At 51.8% G+C, this 18207-nt stretch overlaps 1 protein-coding gene across 1 annotated transcript in view; it reads left to right on the top strand.

Annotated features, from left to right (window-relative positions):
- The window catches only part of JAKMIP1 (janus kinase and microtubule interacting protein 1), a 121860-nt gene that overhangs the window by 94169 nt on the left and 9484 nt on the right, over window positions 1–18207 (top strand). Inside the window, exons 14-19 of the mRNA XM_057546911.1 lie at window positions 1477–1578; window positions 2329–2382; window positions 2913–2978; window positions 8833–8901; window positions 10305–10382; window positions 13212–13415. Of these exons, the coding sequence (XP_057402894.1) occupies window positions 1477–1578; window positions 2329–2382; window positions 2913–2978; window positions 8833–8901; window positions 10305–10382; window positions 13212–13415 (573 nt within the window). The remainder of the gene's footprint in view (window positions 1–1476; window positions 1579–2328; window positions 2383–2912; window positions 2979–8832; window positions 8902–10304; window positions 10383–13211; window positions 13416–18207) is intronic.

Below are 18207 nucleotides of genomic sequence, written 5' to 3'. Positions count from 1 at the left end.
ATGGACCGTGGCCTGAATGTCTCAGAACCAAGTGTTGCCGTGCAACTCAGCTCTTGCTTGAACCTGAACTGAGTCCTTCCTTCGTTCATGCGGCAGAAGTAGAAGTTAGGAAAGGTCATGGTTAATACTACTGCCACTGTTAGAAAACCTTTCACGGCTCTTTGCTCTGTGTCCTTCTCATGAGAATTCCATAAGCATCGATCACTTTACTAGAACTTTCTTTGAGTGTCTCCACCATCCTTTGGAGGCATTGGAAACCAGTCTTCTGACTTCTGTTCATATAAAACATGAGCTTTCTTTTGTCACCTTTTCTGTGGAGACCCCATTTAAGTAAGCATTACAGGTAGAAAAGGCATCTGTAGCACGGAACCATTGTGAATTGTGGTGTTCTTGTCTAATAAGGGAAATAAGGTTTTCTATCTAAACTGATTCAAACCAGGTTAGGCAGATTGGGGCTTCGTGGAAATTAATTGAATTAATGGCCCCACCCTTCCTCTCTCCTTTAGAGCATCTGCTTAAGACCTGCCATCTGGTGCTCATCTTGGCTACATTTCTTAGTTGAATGGCTAAAGAAGCCCATTGGTTCTGTAGCTAGGTTCTGCAGGCATGGTCCAAAGCAAGCTTACTTACCATAATTTTGAGAAAATAAAAGCAGTTTGATTTCAAGGTATCATTTGGGAAAGGTCTTCTCTGCTGGCTGACCTGTCCATTGCTCAGGGTTTAAAGGCAGCTCTGTGTAGAAAACACATTTGAGACCAGAGTACTGTTCTGCTGCTGTACTTTATTTCTGTAAGTAATTGGGCTTCTCCTGTCCTTTTTAAAAACTTGTCACTTTACACATGATTAATGTACTGCTTCTGGGAAAATGCTTGCTCTCCTTCCTGAGTAGTTGAGATTTGACTGTTAATCTAAGGCAGAGGTAGAACGATCATCGGAGTGTTAGTGCGGTTCAAAAAAAAATTGTGAACAAAGTCAGCAGATTATATTGAAAAAGATGTGAAGCCAGGGTCTGGGTTCTGGCCCTGCCACTCACTCGTGTGGGACCTCGGTGGGTCTTTACCTCCCCAGTCTCCTCTTTGTCCACAAAACGGAAGCAGTCATGGCTGCCTCGTGGGGTTGTGTGAGGATGAAGTGAGATAACGATGATTTCTGTTGAAATTTCACACGCTTGTTCTTACCGAGTATTTAATGATGATAGTGTGATTTCCTGAGCTTCCATCAGCAGGTTAACTCATGGCACTCTGCTAACCACTTCTTCCCAGCTGATTAGGTTAAGAAGTAACCCCGTGTCCACAGGAGATCCACTGTGGTGCAGACAGGACACAGAGTCTCCATCAAGATTGTAGCCTGAATGCGTGCTTTCTAGTAACACCTTTGCCAACTGGAATTCGTTGGTTTTTGCTGAGTAACGTGGGAAAATGGCAAGTGGTAAATAATCCAATAAAGTTCTGTTTTTAAACCAAATCTTTTCCCCAGGAGAGAGAGCGGAGGTCGCCAGCATTTAACCTCCAAATCACCACCTTCCCCGAGAACAACAGCAGCGCCCTCCAGCTGTTCTGTCACCAGGAAGGAGTTAAGGTAGCGTGCCTGGGGGGTGCCCCCGCTCTACTACGGCCACAGCCTGCTCAAATGCTAGGCTCAGCTGGAAAGGGGATCGTGTGCCGGTGCCAGGGGTAGAAATGATTTTAACAAGATACCCCCGTCCCTCCACTATATTTTGAAAGTCAGAGTTCATTATTCCAGCGGGTCACCAAATGTTACTCTACTTGTACTCATGTTAAAAGAGCAGAGCCTTGGGATGCAGCCTTGAAGGCAAACCCCAGCTTGGCCACTTCCCAGCTCTGGCCTGGAACCTCTCTGACCCTCAGTCTCTTCATCTAGGAGAGCTGAGTGGCAACACCCACACGGTGAAGTGGGTGTGACAGTTAAATTAGATAGTGAACATGAAGGGCTCAGTGCAGTGCCCAGAGCGTGCTGAGTATTCTAGAGACAGTAACTGTGGTCGTTCTAGCAGCTCGGTGTTTGCCGTGACCCTGGAGTCCCGCTAGGCCCGCGGGCACAGAGGGGGTCCTTCTGACCCACAGGATTCCATGAACCTTTCTAGAAAGCGGTGTTTGTGCTGGCGTAAAACTCAGCCAATACGCAGCAGTTACCAGCCCTCCCTCCCTCCCTGAAGGAACTGCCAAGAGTAACTGTCCGCCCGGCCTTAGGCTCTTAGAGACGAGAAAGGGAGAGGTGTCTTACCAAGGACTGAGGGCTGAGGCCCTAGAGATTGGTGTGGATGGTCTTTGTAGCTCACACAAAATGAACGTTGGACATCTTTTCCAGGATGTGAATATTTCTGAACTTATGAAGAAATTAGATATCCTTGGCGATAATGGGGTAACTATGAGCGATCGGTTTCCGGTTTCGTGTTCTTGTTTTGATTCGGGTGTACTCTGTGTGGCTTTTGTTTCGTTTCGTTTTAATTTCTTCCTAATTTAAGAGATCTCCTAAGTACAATGTAAGGCTTTTGTATGGCCACATTCCTGCGTGGGTGGCTGGGTCCACATCCATCAGAAGTGGGGTTCTGAAGTTAGATCATCCTGATAGCCCGTGAGTGATGAGGGGGAAGAAAGCCTAAAAATGAATGTCCAGAAAGAAAGTGGAATCACTCGAGATTTCTGAAATCAGAAAGTGAGACTTCTGCCTTCTTAAAAGATTAGCTTGAGCGAGGCCCTATTTCTAAAAGGCTCAGTGCCGCTACATGAGACATTCCCACCCCGAGGGCCGGTCCTCAGATATGTCACATCTGGTCCCGTCAGTGAGTGGGGCTGACCCTGGGGAGGCCGCTGTCAGAGTTGTGTAGGGCTGACTGTCTGCACGTGATGTGAGATCAGTGTAAAATGCCCTTGCCCATTTTTGTGTTTTAGAATTTGAGAAATGAAGAACAGGTTGCAATAATCCAGGCTGGAACTGTGCTTGCCCTGTGTGAAAAGGTAGAGCCCAGCGGCGTTTCTGTCCATACACCTTGTCTGAGCTTCCCGGCACCATACAAGAAACTGTACATTGGCGTCTCGCTTTGTTCTGGAAGCATGGTTCTGGTCCGTCTGTGTCTGCATGCGCACGTGCATGCCTTTTTGTTTTCTGATTGAAAATCACTCATGCTTATGGTAGAAAACTTAGAGACCGTGGAAGGAAATCAAAACCCCCTTCAAGGAAACCATCTGCGACAGTTGGTCTATTTCCTTCCAGTTTTTTCCCACGCCCTTTTAAAAGACTTGGTCAGGATCATACCTGAGTTTTTAATCCTGCTTCATAAGCTTCCACTATGAGAATGAACGGCCCTGCATCATTCCACCTATAGCCACACCCTCAGTAATGATTCTTTCGCTGTTAAGATATTGAGGGCATTTCTGCTCTTTTTTCTATTTACCATCATGCAGCGATGAGCGTCTTTGCCCATAAGTTTCTATCTACATTTTAAAACACTTCTACAGGATAGATTTTAGAAGTGGAATCACTGGGCTGATGGGTAAGAGAGTTTTTAAGAGCGTTCATGCTGTCAAATGGTTTCCAGAAAAGTGGTACCAATTCCCCTCTACCTGAGTGTTACCGCTGCCAGTTTCTTGTTCAACAAGGCATATCACCACTAAGAACTCTGCTGATAGGATAGGCAGAAATTATATGATGTCATTATTTTAATTTTCATTTATTTGAGTGCTAGTGATAATGGATTTTTTGTGTATTATCCATTTTCTTCTTCCTTGTGAATCGTAATTACATTCCATTGCCCTTGTTTGTTACTTACTCATTCATACATTAATTCAATCATGCATTCATCTATTCACTTATTTAATACGTATTTGGTCATAACTATGGTTTTTCTTACTGACTTATCTATATGCTTTACATACTAAATATAATAACTTATTGCTGTATTTATTAAAAATACATCCTGGTTTGCCTTTTCCATTAATTTAGGGTGTTTCAGGCATACCCAACTTGTTAATGTAGTCTGGTCTATAGATCTTTTTCTTTTAAAGCACATGAGTTAAACTTTAAAATGCTATTTTTATAATGATGAAGTCTTAATGATCTTAATCAGGATTCCTTCCAGAATCTTTGGAAGGGCATTTAAAATATAGTTTTCTTCCCTGAGCACCTGTCCATCCTTCCCCGTGTACAGGGCACTAGATATTGGTAACAGACTTATGGCAAACCCTTGCTGAGGTCACACAGGTGGTAAGTGGCGATGCCCACATCACTGCTACGGTCACCTGGCTGAGTCTGTGTCCCCAGGTGGGCGGGGGGATGAGGATGACTCATACCTGGCTGGCTGGTGGCCCCTCAGATACAGGTGATGCTAAGTGTGCATTCAGTAAACATCCCTCCCACCAGGAGAGCCAAATGCGACAGTGTAGCCTCCAGGGGGGTCACACAGAGAGCCCAGCAGACACTTTCAGTTTATTCCTCGTTCACTCCAACGTTCACTGAGAATGAGCCTCCGAGCGCCCAGCGCCCAGCAGCACGCCTGGAGGATGTGGCGATGCCAGACCCAGGCCTCCTTCCTTATCCCCCGGACGCCCCTCCTGGGCTGGCTCTTAGCCCCCCGCCCAACCCGCCAACTGCAGGGGCTGCTGCAGGCCAGCGCCTTCATCCGTCTGAGCCACGAGCCTTGCAGAGTTAGCGTCAGGACTCCAGGGCACCGCACTTTAAAATGGGACCAAGCCTCGCTGCCAAGCACCTGGGGCAAGGCTGGGGACTGAGAGGTGTTTGATCGATGGTTGTGGTCAGTGAGCAAAGAGCAGGAACTGCCAGGGACTCGGGGTGGGGCTGGGCCTGGGGAGGGGGCTCTCCCTCTCTCCTACCCCCAGAGCCTCCTGGAGGGCGGCAGACTGTCGGGAGTTCCCAGTCCTCTGCCAGTTACCAAGTTCTCCCGCCCCGGGCCCTTCCCGACACCCTCCTCCCCGCCAGGCTCCAGACCCCCGGCCTTGGCCCCAGCTCGGGCTTTCAGGGCTCCTGTTCTCCTCAACAATCGTGCGAGGCTAGCAGCACGGGCCCCTGGACACAGAGGACACGGGGCCTGCCTGGCATGCGGCTGCTGTCTGCTTTCACCCTGTCGCCCACCCCGTGCCCACCTGTACCAGCCCCTGCCGGCTGCTGCCTGTCTGCCAATGACCACAGAGCCCTGCCAAGCTGGCTGGCGCTACGCTCTGCACCCTAAACGCAGAGAGCTGTGCCAGCTGCCCCGGCCTGCCAGCTCCTCCCGAAATCCACAAGGGTGGTGGCAGGAGAGGCGGTGCCCGGCACTGGCCTTTAGAGGCCCGACTCTGGACCAGGTGAGAGGGGCCCAGTTCCCCATTTGGGACAGTCTGTGGGGACTGGACTTAGACTGGTGTTGCCTCATATCCTCAGGGACACTAGCTCCGCCGCGTGTCTGTGATTGAAGGCCCAGTGTTTGGGAGGTGCTGTGTCTCCCCCCGTGGAGGGAACTTGGTGCTGAGTGCAGCCCCGGAAGAAGAGTGGGCCAGCGGGACTCCCCTGGGAGCACCTACAGGACAGCCAGGGTGTCCGACCGTCCGCTTTCCCCAGGACGCATGGGACTTTCAGTGCCGAAACGGGGACACTTCCAGGCAAACGGGGACGAGTTGGTCACCCCGGGGCTGATGGGCGCTGAAGAAAATCTCGCAGTGACTTCCTCAGTCAACCCCCCTCAACCAAGTTATACCTCATTTAAAAAATTGCCATTCAGCACTGGTATCTGACTGGCAGTACTGAGGTCCACTTCAAGCTTCTACTTAGGGGCACAAGGCTCCTTTCATAGCCTGTAAGCGAAGCGCAACTCAAGCTAGTTTGTACGTCCCTTGGCATTCTTGCTGCAAATGGCATCTTGCCCTGGGCGCTTGCCCTCCTCCCATCACCACCTGGGGAAGCCCTGCTCTGTCTGGAAGGTTCAGAGAAACACATGCCGGCCCATCTCAGCGCCCTCCAGACCCGCCTCTGGTTAGCGGAGTCCAAGATTGGGGACGTCGCCTTGCTGCTTCAACCCAAACACACGCCACACATGCTGAGCAGAGAACATGGGGCGTCAGGGGGACTTACAAGTGATCACAAGTCATGCCTCTTCTGCCTCGAGTTCAAAATCAATCAGAAAGATGGAAGTTTTTAAAAATCCACGCTCTCACTGGTAACAACAGATGAGAAACTGCAGCTTAGGCCACAGGCAAGCCTTCTAATAGTTGGCCCAGCGTCAAGGCCTTGGGACCCTTCTCTGAAGGGAGGGTTGAGTGTTAGAGGGGGGAGGTCCCCCATTCCCCCGCTCTGAGATCAGGGTCCTGCACCTGTGGGCAAAGTGCCAGTTGGGGCGGAGGTGCACCAGCCACACCTCCCGCGAGAGTCCTCTTCCTGCGCCTGGTGGGCTGACTCACTTCTCCCTGAGGGTTTGGGGGCAGGCAGGCACCCTGTCCCCACTCCCCAGGTTCTCACCCCGGAGCGAGGCCCCATAGACATCTGGCCGGACTCCGATAAGAAATCCGTGCCCTCACACGCCCAGGAGGCCCAGGGCCAGCATTTTCTGTTCTCACTTTACTCTCCCAGTGGCTGAAGAGGACCTGTCAAGTTTTTTCTTTATGTGCATAATATGCCTGTCAAATCTTTGTTTTTTAACAATAAGAAAAAACTGGACATTGTGTTCTACAAAACCTAAGAGCAGCTTGTAGTGATTCAAAACTGGATTTTTTTTTCCATTTTATTTTATTCATTTTATGACTGCTTGCATTAGGATAGTAAAAAACGAAATATTTTTCATTCCTTGTCAAAAATATGCTTACCTGTTTCTAAGACATGGCACACAGGCTCAGCAACGTCTAAAGCAATGCTGCATTGGGTGCCTGCTTCTGCCGCTAGCTCTGGGGCCACTCTTGGGGGCCATGCTAACATGGACTTTAGCGGGGAGGCTCTGTGGGCAGAGCTTTATCTAGGCTTGTTCCCACTATGCAACCAGCACACACCCCACAGACCTCCAGACCCCTGCATCCTCCTTCCCTAAGCAAACGTCTATTAGGTGCTTGCCTCACGCCAGGCCCTGTGCAGGGTAAGGAAATTTAACAGAACACATCCCATGTCGTGGGAAAAGGGAAACAGCAGTCTGTCAGGTGAGTGCTGTGACGGGGGATCCATGGAGGGCACCAGGCCCCACAGACTCAGGAAGCAGGGCAGGCTTCCTGGAGGAGGCGACAGCTAACTCAGGTCCAGAAGCTGAGTAGGTATAAAGGCCTGGGGCTGAAGCTGGGGATGGCAGAGGTGGTGCTGTTCCAGGCAGAGAGAGCAGCATGTGCAAAGGCCCTGAGGTGAGGGAAGGCGTGGCTGGTCCCCCAGCCATTGTCAGGAGCGATGGGATCTCCTTGGGGAGGCTTTCAGTGGGAGCAGGGAAGGTCCATGAGAGATGCTAAATGCTTTTGAGAGAACACGCTGGCTGGTGGGCAGAAGGGGATTTGGGGTCCGACGTGAGCCTGGGGGCTGAGAGGGGGCCTGCACTGGGTGGTGGTGGTGGAGTGTGGTGGGTGGGGTTTTGAAATGGGAGGGAGTAGAACCGACGTTTGGGGAGTGAAGGGGGAGGAGGCGTGGCTGCTCCCAGTTTCCCAGTCAAGGTGAGCTGGGGCTCTTCCCATTCGAGGGAAGCCCTTTCTCAGGGAGCTTGAGGCATCGGGATGTGTGGGGCAGATCTGGGCTGGAGGGGGACATTTCAGAGAGGGAGAGAGCATAGGGGGGAGGGTGGAACCCCTGGGGGAGTGCTGAGGAGAGGGGACAGCCAAGGGTGGGGACTTTGAGGGCGCCAAGAGTCCAGGACGGGCAGCCGCAGCCAGAGGAGGAGGACAAAGGGTCTGGGCTGTCGGGAAGGGGCGCGTCTACAGGTGGGCGGCAGGCAGGCCCACGGCAGGGAGGTCGTCCATTGGCTTTAGCAACGAGGAGGTTGAATGTACACATTTACACATGTTGTCAAACTGACACCCCCAGACACCCCTAAAACCTAAAGCATCCCCACAGGGCGTTAGCCAGGTGTGTGGACCTCCCCCTGTCTCTCAGGTGGGCTCCTCGTAAAGAGACACCCACGTGCCTACACCTGAGGAACAGCTGCCTGCCTCCTGCTCACCCCCAGCCCAGACCTGAGAACAGGCAGATGGACCCCCATCACCAGCCCGTGGCAGGTGCCCCCGCCCGTGCTCTCAGGCCCTCACACCCTGCATGGCCAGACCCCCTTTCACGCCTGCATCCCGCGGTGCCCGCGGCTGCTCAGACACGCCCCAGTGGCTCCAGGGGTGCAGTCCCGCAGGCTGGGTTCAAAATCCCCACTTCTCACCTGTGTGACCTTGGACAAGTGACTTAACTCAGCTGCCATGTCTTCACCTGCAAAATGGGGAGACACTGCCTTCTCCACGGGGTGGTCATGAGGGGAACAGACGAGGTCCCAGGCATGAAGCTGCCAGCACAGCACTTGGCAGGGTAGAACCCAGAGAGGCTTGCCCGCCTGGCTGCGGGGATCCCAGGGCACAGACTCGCAGCCTCCCACATGCATCGACCACGCACACCCACAACCTCCCCTACTTGCAGGCTTGCGGGTGCTCACACCCCACACCCACCTGCATGCCCGTACGCACGTGTGTGTACCCATGATCCCTGAGCTAACATCTGTCAAAGTTGAAACATCAGGATGGACTTTGAAATTCCATTTCGAGGACCACCTTGGGACATGATGGGGACCCCTCCAGGCCAGGAGCCTCCTCTTGGAGGACGGCCCCCAATGGGCTCTTGTTCTCACTAGCTGCGCCTTCTGTCCCTGCTGTTTTCCAGTGGCTGAAGCAAATAGAGGGAACGGAGGCGGCCCTGACCCAGAAGATGCTAGACTTGGAGAAAGAGAAGGTAAAAGATGCAACCCCCTAGGAGGGAGGGGGGTTGACAGAGCTCAGATAATCCGCTTCCCAGTAAGGCTTTGCATGTGTTTTGTATTGATTTGCATGCATTTCTAAACTTTGCTTTTGCTCTCATTGCTTTTCTGTGTAAGTATCATCCATTCACTCAGTTATTCACTTGATACATATTTTTGGAGCCTCTGCTATCCTGGACACTATGCCAGGATTAGGGGTTCAGTAATGAATAGCGGGGTCCCTGCCTTGTCTAGCCTGCAAGCCCTTGGGGATGTGTGCGCGGGAGCTGGCAGCGGCAGTGTAGTGTGGGAACATTAGGAGAGGCACTTCGGTGGCATGGAGGCACCTGGACCAGGGGCTCAGGGACACCGAGATGGAGCTCCAGGCTTCACTTGCCCCTTCTTGGACATGAGTTTGGGAGAGACACACTGGACTCTGCTTCCTCATTGCTAATGGGGTTTCCTATCTCAGCCTCGCTGGGCCATAGGGATGAGAGATACTGGACACATGGCCCGTTTTCACGCAGTGCTTGGCACACGCGGTACCTGATAAACAGTGATGCCAGCTCTTCACCAGGTGCCGTGAGTGTACAGTGGGATCCATCTTACCCAGCCTGGGGATGTCAGAGAAGGCTTCCCAGAAGAGATGGTTCTTGAGCCTTCAAAGACCAAATCGAGTTTTCTAGGTAGAAATGAGAGGGGAAGGAGGAAGGAAGAGCCTAAGGCCTGGAAGCAGCTTGTTGGGTGGGAAGAGCCCTGGGCTGAATCACCAGGCCTGGGTGTCTAGTCCCACCTCTGTCACCAGTGAACTGTGGCATCTAGGGCAAGGCACTGGTCCTCTCTGGCCTTCTGTTTCCTCCTCTATAAAATCAAGTGGCTGCAACTGCTGAGCTCTAACCCTGAAACCCTCCAATCAGTAATAAAAAAGAGATTTGGGTTTCGGAGAGATCACGCTTTCAGGGACTGAGTGACCGGAGAGTGGGGAGGGTGCGTGCAGCAGTGAGAGTAATCAGGAGGTGGGTGATGCCATTGGTGTGGGGAGGAAGAGCCACATCTGAGAACCAGCCGCATCCAGGGTCCACCAGGATGTGACAAGAGGAATCGAGAAGGATTCCTGTAGCCCGGGGCGTGGGAACCAGGTCAGGCACCTGAGAGGAAGGAAGCTGGGAGGAGTTGGGACAGGCTTGATCAAGGCTCTTGGGCCAGCGAGGCTCCTGCTGGGGATTCACGCAGGAGCAAGCAGGGCAGACCTGACATCCCTTCTCACCCAAGCACTTGGCAGGTCCCCAGCTCGGTGGGACCGTCACTGTCCAGCAAGTGTGAGTAGGTTGGCTCTGAAGAGCTGCCCGGTGATGGGTTCTCACATTGATTTTGACCTTGGGGACCTCCTCTTTTTCAGGACCTGTTCAGCAGGCAGAAGGGCTACCTGGAGGAGGAGCTAGACTACAGGAAGCAAGCCCTCGACCAGGCTTACCTGGTAGGACCGGAAGTGGGTTGGATGTTCTGATTCTTCAGACTCAGCGTTACAGGCTGCTCTTCCTTTGGGGGCTGACGGCACATTTGGGGTCCTTGAAATGCTGCGTGGCGCGATACCAATGCCATCTCCACATTTCGACTGGTTTCAACCCGAATGACCATACAGATAAATTGTCACTTTTTCCAAATCAGTCATGATTTTTCAAAAACATTTAGTTAGCTTGATGGTTTCTTTAGGCATACTTATTCAGTTCTAGTAATCATTTGAGATGAAGGAAAAGAAACTTTCTGCTTATTAGTTTTTCTTATTAATATTTATTTATGCTTAAAGCCCAGAGCAAGTTTTCCCATAAATAGCAAAAAGAGACAGTCACAAAGGAACAAAGGTAAAGCAATGAGTGGAGGGTGGGTGATCATCAGAACAAGAATTACTTGTGAGGTCCTGTGCAACATTGTGCCTGGGTCACAGAACTGGTTCTGGACTTCCCGGTGATGAACATGAGGTGGGACCGTGCTCAGGTTCCTATGGCTTTGAGGGGGCATTTCCAGGATGTCCCCACAGCAGAGTGCACTTGGAGTTCAGCACCGCTCTTGCAGGAAGAAGCAGTGAGTATATAAAGCCTGGAGCAAGGCTTTGCTCAGATCATTTGTAGCTAACATCATTTTACAAAGTGGGTTTGTACCTAAGAGATGCAGAATCAATAACTAAAAATCCCCGTCTCCATGAAGACAGAGAGTAGGACGCTGGGCTTAGCAAAGGTGGGAGATTCTGGACTTGAAGCTGGTCCACCTCACTGTGACCCTCGACCCTTCGTGTCCAGGCTCTGAGGCTTGAATCCCCAGGGCAGGGGGCAGCAGATGGAGAAGGTCAGGGCGGTTTGAGCCTCGTCGGGAAGTGGCATTTCCCCATCCAGTTCTTACTTCTGGGCACGCGCTGTTACGGGCAATTTAGAAATGAAAGCATACTCACCCTTTTCTTCCCTCTTTCCCTTTTTTGGGTTTTCCTTGATTCTGTCCATTCTCCGTCCTTTTGCAAGCACCCTTTGCCACTGCACTATACACCATCTCTGTCCTTCCCTGACCTTCCCCAGAAGGTTCTGAGGAATACGATTTCAGGAGATAACATAGAAACTTACAGCCAAAAAAGGAGGGGGTGGCTGCAGGAGAGTAAGTTTGGAAAACTCTGAGGACTTCTTGGGTCCTAAAGGATGGGCTGAGACTTCAAGAGGAACAGAGCAAGCCGTGTCCAAGTTCAGTGGCTCTTGGGGCCCTCTTTCAAGGGACATCTTGCAAGACTGGTGTTTCCCAACGCACTTTGGAAAACTTGGTGTCTGCCTTTGGCTCTCTAAGTGCCATGTGCAGAAAGGCCCTGGGGGACCCTGAGTCCAGGTTCTACAGAGGAGGCCCCCGGGCGTGCTGATCCTGCCACTGGGTAGAAATGACATTCTTACCCAAAGAATATTCCAAAGCCTCAAGTGGGATTTCAGGCACATGACGAGATTGGAGTTGTGATCAGCGCTAGGCTGACCTGAACAGTCAGGGAAGAAACATGCTCCAGAGGGTGGCAGTGCCGCGGCCGCAGGCAGAAGGGAGGACGGCAGGTGCCAGAGTCATACCTGTGTTCCTTTGTCGTTGAGCTGAGTGAGATGGTGCAGGGCCACAGTGGAGCTTCCAGAATTGGGTGGTGGGGTCCTGGCTGGAAGCTGGCCACATGCGGGTCTCCTAGGAGCTCAGCTGCTGAAGGCGGAGAGGGCAGCCAGCAGGCACAGGCAAGCTCCCCGCTCCCTGTGGACCCCTTGGCTGTGTCAGTGGACAGATTCCCACCTTCTAGTTTCCCAGGGGCGACGACTGGGGTCAGGAGAGGGGAATTTGATGCCTGCTGGCTAAGATCGGTCTGATGGGCCTGGAATTCCCTTGGGGGGGTTAGCACAGCCCTGCTGAAGCTGGGGAGGCTGCAGGAGCAGGTGGCCACAGGCACAGAGGGCCGCCCGTGTTGACCCACTGCTTCAAACCTCCTCCTGCGTCTTCACAGCAACTTCCATTAAAACGGGTGATTGGTCTATAGCATCTTTGGAAGAGAAAGAGCTGTTCCTAGCAAAGGACGTGGGTGGGGATCTAGGATGGCAGAGAAGGAGATACTTCTCTCTTTTGTCCCTAGATATTCCCATAAGGTAAATGTATTAAAGTGTCTCGCCGTGAGGCTGAAAAGAAATAACTTCCTCTCATGATGAAAACTCGGAGCTTTCCCAAGGATCTCCTCCACTGGCTACTAATCTCTCATGTGCTTTGCTAACCAGGGGTGTCTTGCTTTTCAGGGGGAGGAGAGAGCAATGAGGACACTGTCCCCATTTGCTTGGGGTTGAAATTGCTTTTCTAACTAGGCAGCTGAATGCCAAGTGTGTGCAATTTGGGACACATTTTCCACACTACTCGAGATAAAAGGGGAGATTTGTTCCCAAGCTGGAGGCAGTAAATTGGAAGCCAAAGACAAAAATAAAGCCCAGTTGAGTTGAACCTCTCTTTGAATCACACATCTTAAGGGGCGGTTATGACTACTTCTTCTTATTGCCCTAGTCCCCTCCTCTACAGAGCAGGGTGTCTTGATTGAATAGAGTTAAGAAGTGTTCTCAAAACCGTGTGCACAGGGCTGAAAGGGGCTCCCTCGCCCCCACGCCCACCCCCGAGACCGCTGGCCGCTCTGCTCGGCCCCTGCATGCCTCCCCTCCCTGCCCAAGATCCCCCAGCTGGGCCTCGCTCGGCTGCAGTGTCCTAGGGGTTCCCGTCCACCCACCTGTGACCTCCCACTGTCTGTGTGATTTGGGCCGCTCAGAAAATCCAGGAGCTGGAGGCCACGCTGTACGATGCGCTGCAGCAGGAGCCCGGGCGGCGGGCCAGCGAGGCGCTGAGCGAGGGCCAGCGGGAGGACCTGCAGGCCGCCGTGGAGAAGCTGCGCAGGCAGATCCTGCGGCAGAGCCGGGAGTTTGACAGCCAGATCCTGCGGGAACGCATGGAGCTGCTGCAGCAGGCCCAGCAGGTAGGGGCAGGGGCCCAGCTGGGTGCCACTGGCCACCACTGGCCACCATCCCCGCTTCTCCACCCCTCCTGTCCCCTGTCGGCACACTGACACCTCTGACGGGCACATTCGATGGAGAGCTGGCAGGAAATCAAGTTCCCGTGAAGCAGGGAGGTCTTCCCGTGGACGCCCTCATAGCCCACAGGTGAATCCTCGGTGATGGGGAGATGCGGGGCTCCCGGGCCCACTATACCGCCAACTGTTTCTAATCACACACTTAAACAACACAGTCCCCACCCCTGCTGAATGGTAACACAAACCAAAGCAAGGCGTCCCCTCTTCCTCCAGCATTTGTGTTCTGTTTAAACTCAGGTTCTTGTAACCAGGAGGCGCGGGCTGGACGGTTTGCTTTGGGGCTGATCTCGTGATGACGGCTACTTTGAGGACTGGACCTGGAAGCTGTATTAGTTGTTACCTCTGAAAACCTAAATGTATTCCGAAATGTATTTGGGGTCCTGTGCGAACGTCATGTGCTGCCGAGCGCACGGGGACCAGCTTCCCAGGACTCGTGAGGGGGACGAAGATGAGGACGCAGCAGTAGCTCTGGCATTCATTGGGCGCTCACTGTTTTAGATCCTTTACCTCACGGCACACCTGTGGGTGGGACGATTATGTCCATTTTCCTGATGAGAAAACTGAGGCTCAGGAAGGTTAACTCATGTGCCTAAAGGTCACACAGCTCATAAGGAGTCCTGTCTGTGAGGAAGGATCTAGATAACCAGTGGGGGTCGATGTCACAGAAGGAGAGAGACAGAGACAGAGACAGAGAATTGGAAGAAGGAGCAGGTAGAGCGCTGTGTCCGAAGCAGCGGAAGCCCCCATTAGGACTGAGAAGCAAAGATCCCTGGTGGGTTTGAGGAAGGGGTGTGGGGGGCACAGCCGACTGCATTGGGTTGAGGAGTGAAAGGGCCGTGATGAAGGGGGAAAGGGTAACTGGAGGTTATGACGGCGAACTCTTCATTCCACACTTGATTTGGGTGAAAGGACTTCGGGCATCCCCCGCGACCCTCCGCCTGGGCTCCCGCACTGCCCCCTCTGTGCCAATGTGATCTGCTCGCCAGCTCCTGAGTGACCTGGCTCTGATGGGCATAGCTCCTGAGCCGGTATGATGTCTGGCACATGCTAGGAATGCTGGGGACACCAGGAGGGAGAGGATGGAGATGGAGGGGAGAGAAGGGAAAAGCATGGAGGGGGTGTGACAAGGACACTGTCACTGAACCATCTCCGTTATGGTCACATCGCTAGTGAAAAGTCCCCTGAGGTGACCGCACCCCACGGGACAGATCCTGAGCATCTAGCGTGACTGGGGCTCTTCAGTCAGTGCGCACAAAGTGCCGGGGGTGCGGGGAGGTCCCTTCCCAGGGCAAGCTGTGAAGGTCCCGATGGAGGGCCCAGCTGAGCCAGGTTTTGAAGGTAAATAGGAAGAAGCCACGTGACCATTGGGGGAGCAGTGTTTCAGACAGCAGCAGAGCAGGGGTGGTCAGCTGGGGTAGCAGTGGTTGAAAAAACAGACCCTGGGACCAGATAGCCTGGCTTTGAACCCTGTTTTCCCACTTTTTGGCTGTGTGGCTTTGGACAAGTGACTTAACCTCTCTGGGTCTCACTTTCCTGAGATGGTGATAATGCCTACTCACTGGGATGCTGTAAGGTTTAAGTGAACTATTACATGGAAAGTGCTCTCAGTAAGTGTAGGCAGCGTTATTATTGCCAAGTGTAGACTGTCAGTAGGTGTAGCAGGACCAGGGCCAGACCAGGCTAGGAGCTGGGTGCTGGCTTAGCTAGTGCCCAGCACTGGGTGTCGTTTGCAGGACTTGCCAACTGAGTGTGAATGAAGGGGTTGATTTCGTGTTCAGCAAATCCAGCTCAAAGCAGAGCATTTGTGCATTTGAACCAAAAAGTCATTGCCCACCTGAGGACCCAGATCTCACGAAGGTGCTGGTTATAGCCTAAGTCCAGAACGTATGATGGATGGGCCAGTGAGCACATCCTAAAGACAAAGGGCAATGCCGCATGTGGCCGTGACTCCCTGAAAAGCACCATGTCCCACATACTAAGAGAAAAAGGGACTCAGGTGATTAAAAAAAAAAAAAAAAAAAAGCAGAAAGCAAGCCATGCTGGCTGTGTGGCCGATTGAGGACTAGGCTCCCTTAAAGAAGAAAATCATTTAAAATACAAGTGTTTTGGAGTGTTTGTATAACATCATATAGGACCAATCACTTCCTTTTATATTTCTCTTGGCCTATGTAGTAAATTGCATGTACCTAAGCATGGGGAAAGTTGACTAAGAGCTTGACCCACGGCTGCTAGCTGCTTTTCCTTTATCTCTGGAACATTTTCAAATCAGTTGAGAATTCTGCTGAGGGTAAATGGTAGATACTCTTCCTCCCACTGAAAATGAAGGCTGCCCTCACTCTCATTAATATACACTGATATGCGTCTGTCAGCCAATACCAATGACAGATGATATATCACTCTGAGGCATTTATGAGATAGGACATGCAAAGCAGTTAGTGAGTGCCTGGTGCGTGGGAGGTGTCTAGTAGAAGGAGGACTCTCTTTATATAATTACAAACGTGGATGTTGACACCCGGGGCCGCGTTCTGTCCTGTCCACCCTGGCTACTCAAAGTGTGGTCCATGGAGCATCTCCTGGGAGCTCTTAGAAATGCAGACTCTCAGGGCCCACCCCAGACCTACTGAATAGGATTCTGTGTCTACAAGATTGCCAGGAGATTTCTGTGCAAGTTAAGTTGTTAAATGCTAGTTAGTCTGAGAGATACGTGGCTGTGAATTAGAGAGGGGTGTAAATGTCTGTATTAGTTTACTTGGGCTGCCATAACAAAATACTACAGACTGCATGGCTTAAACAACAGAGGCTGGATATCCAAAATCAAGGCCTGGCTGATTGGGTTGCTGGTGAAGGCTCTCTTCCTGGTTTGCAGACGGCCACCTTCTCTCTGTGACCCCACATGGCAAGGGGGATGCAGGGGGCAGATTGGGGCAAAGATGGGAGGGAGAGAGATTGTCCTTTTCTTATAAGACCACCAATCCTACCAGATTAGGGCCCCACCTATGACCTCATTAGGGCTTCAACATAAGAATTTAGAGGGGTCACAATTCAGTCCATAGCAGGGTTCCCATTACGTTGTTGGCTTTGTAAGGAAATGAGTTCTCATGCCTTCTTCCCTGACTCAGCTCAGGTGAGCCCCTCCTCCATCACATCATGCCACAGAATCCAGGGGAAAGGTTCCACCTCCTCCCTTCTCTGGGCTCAGCTCCAGAACTGTCAGCAGGGCTACACCCTCCTGGCCTCCTGTTCTTTGTGGGTGGTTCGGAGCAGCTCCAGCTCCAGGCTTTGTCTTAAGGGTCCTGTGTCACCCTGTAGGCAGAAATGCTTGGCCAAACTCTCCCAGTGTGGCACAGATGTAACCGATGATGCCATGACGTTCACAGATTCTTGCTCCCCCCTCTCCCAGCCCAGCATCACACGTGTAAGAGCAGCAAGAAGCAGGAGCCCCAGCCAGCATCTCAGTGCCTTCGCAAAAGATGCTCAGAGTTCAGAGTACATCTGTTTTACTGGGTGTTTCCTTTAAAAGAATGGGCTGGATTTGGTTCATCCAGGTGATGCCTGGGTAGAGAGACTTCCCTTACAACAAGCCCCATGACAGCATGATGCTGGGGACAGAGAGACCCTCCTGTCTTGAGCTTTCATTCAACAGCTTATCACTGGGCACCAGTCATGTGCTGGGCACAGGTCTGGCCGCTGGAGATGGAGCAGTGGGCAAAGTCCCTGCTTTCCTGGAGGGTGTCTTTTCATATCTCACTGAGGGGAAACAAGCAACATGCATGTAGATATCAGAAACGGTGAGACTTGAGGCTAAAATGATGCGAGAGGTGAGCCATTCAACTATTTGAAGAGAGAACAGCAAGGACAAAGGCCCTGAGGTGGGAACAGGTTTACTATGCTGGAGAAAATGTTTACATTGTTCATCAGCTGTAGTTTTCAAAAGCAGTTCCCACCACATACAGGATTTTTAAAAGAGACCGTCAACCTGAAACAATAGTTGTAATGAGCATTGTTAAAAACCCAGTTTGTAGAGTATCACATGGCTTGTAAAACTCTTGGCTATCTAAGTGTTCGACCCAGTTTAATTGATGGGAAACAGGCCCAGGGACCAAAACAACTTGATTAAGGCCAACCTGCTTTAGGAAGCAGTGGCCATTCCACTAGGGGCCAGTTCTGAGTTCACATCATACTAATTCCCTGAGGTTTACTATTTGTCTTTGGCAAGTGTTTGTCCTGAATTTGATAGATTCTCCAGAAATCTGGCATTAAAAAAAAATAATTTTGAAGAAGCCACATTTCCAATGGGAGAAGGGCGTTAGGAGCCTGAGAATTTCAAACGTGCATCACAGTGATTTTTTTTCCCTCCAGGAACATAAAAAAGAGCATTTTAAAGCTACGAATGGAGAGCTACGATGTGGCATTAGTAGCACAGGGTCTTGGGTCAGACAGGTCTGGATTCAAATTCCCCCGGCCCCGCCCAGTGTAACCCAAGACGAGACAAGGTACTCAGCTCTGTGAGCCACGGGTGGGTGTCCTCATCTGCAGAATGGGGACACTGCCAGCACACATCTCAAGGGTTGAGGTCAATGGAGAATTTCTGTGAAGCATTTGGAAGAGAACCTGCCATGAATTAAGCCCTGGACAGGAGTCAGCTCCTACCCGCTGCCCTGGGCCTTTCCCACCCAGC

Source organism: Balaenoptera acutorostrata, chromosome 5, assembly GCF_949987535.1.
Source record: "Balaenoptera acutorostrata chromosome 5, mBalAcu1.1, whole genome shotgun sequence".
NCBI classification, from domain to species: Eukaryota; Metazoa; Chordata; class Mammalia; order Artiodactyla; family Balaenopteridae; genus Balaenoptera; species Balaenoptera acutorostrata.
This window is presented reverse-complemented; position numbering and strand designations above follow the sequence as displayed.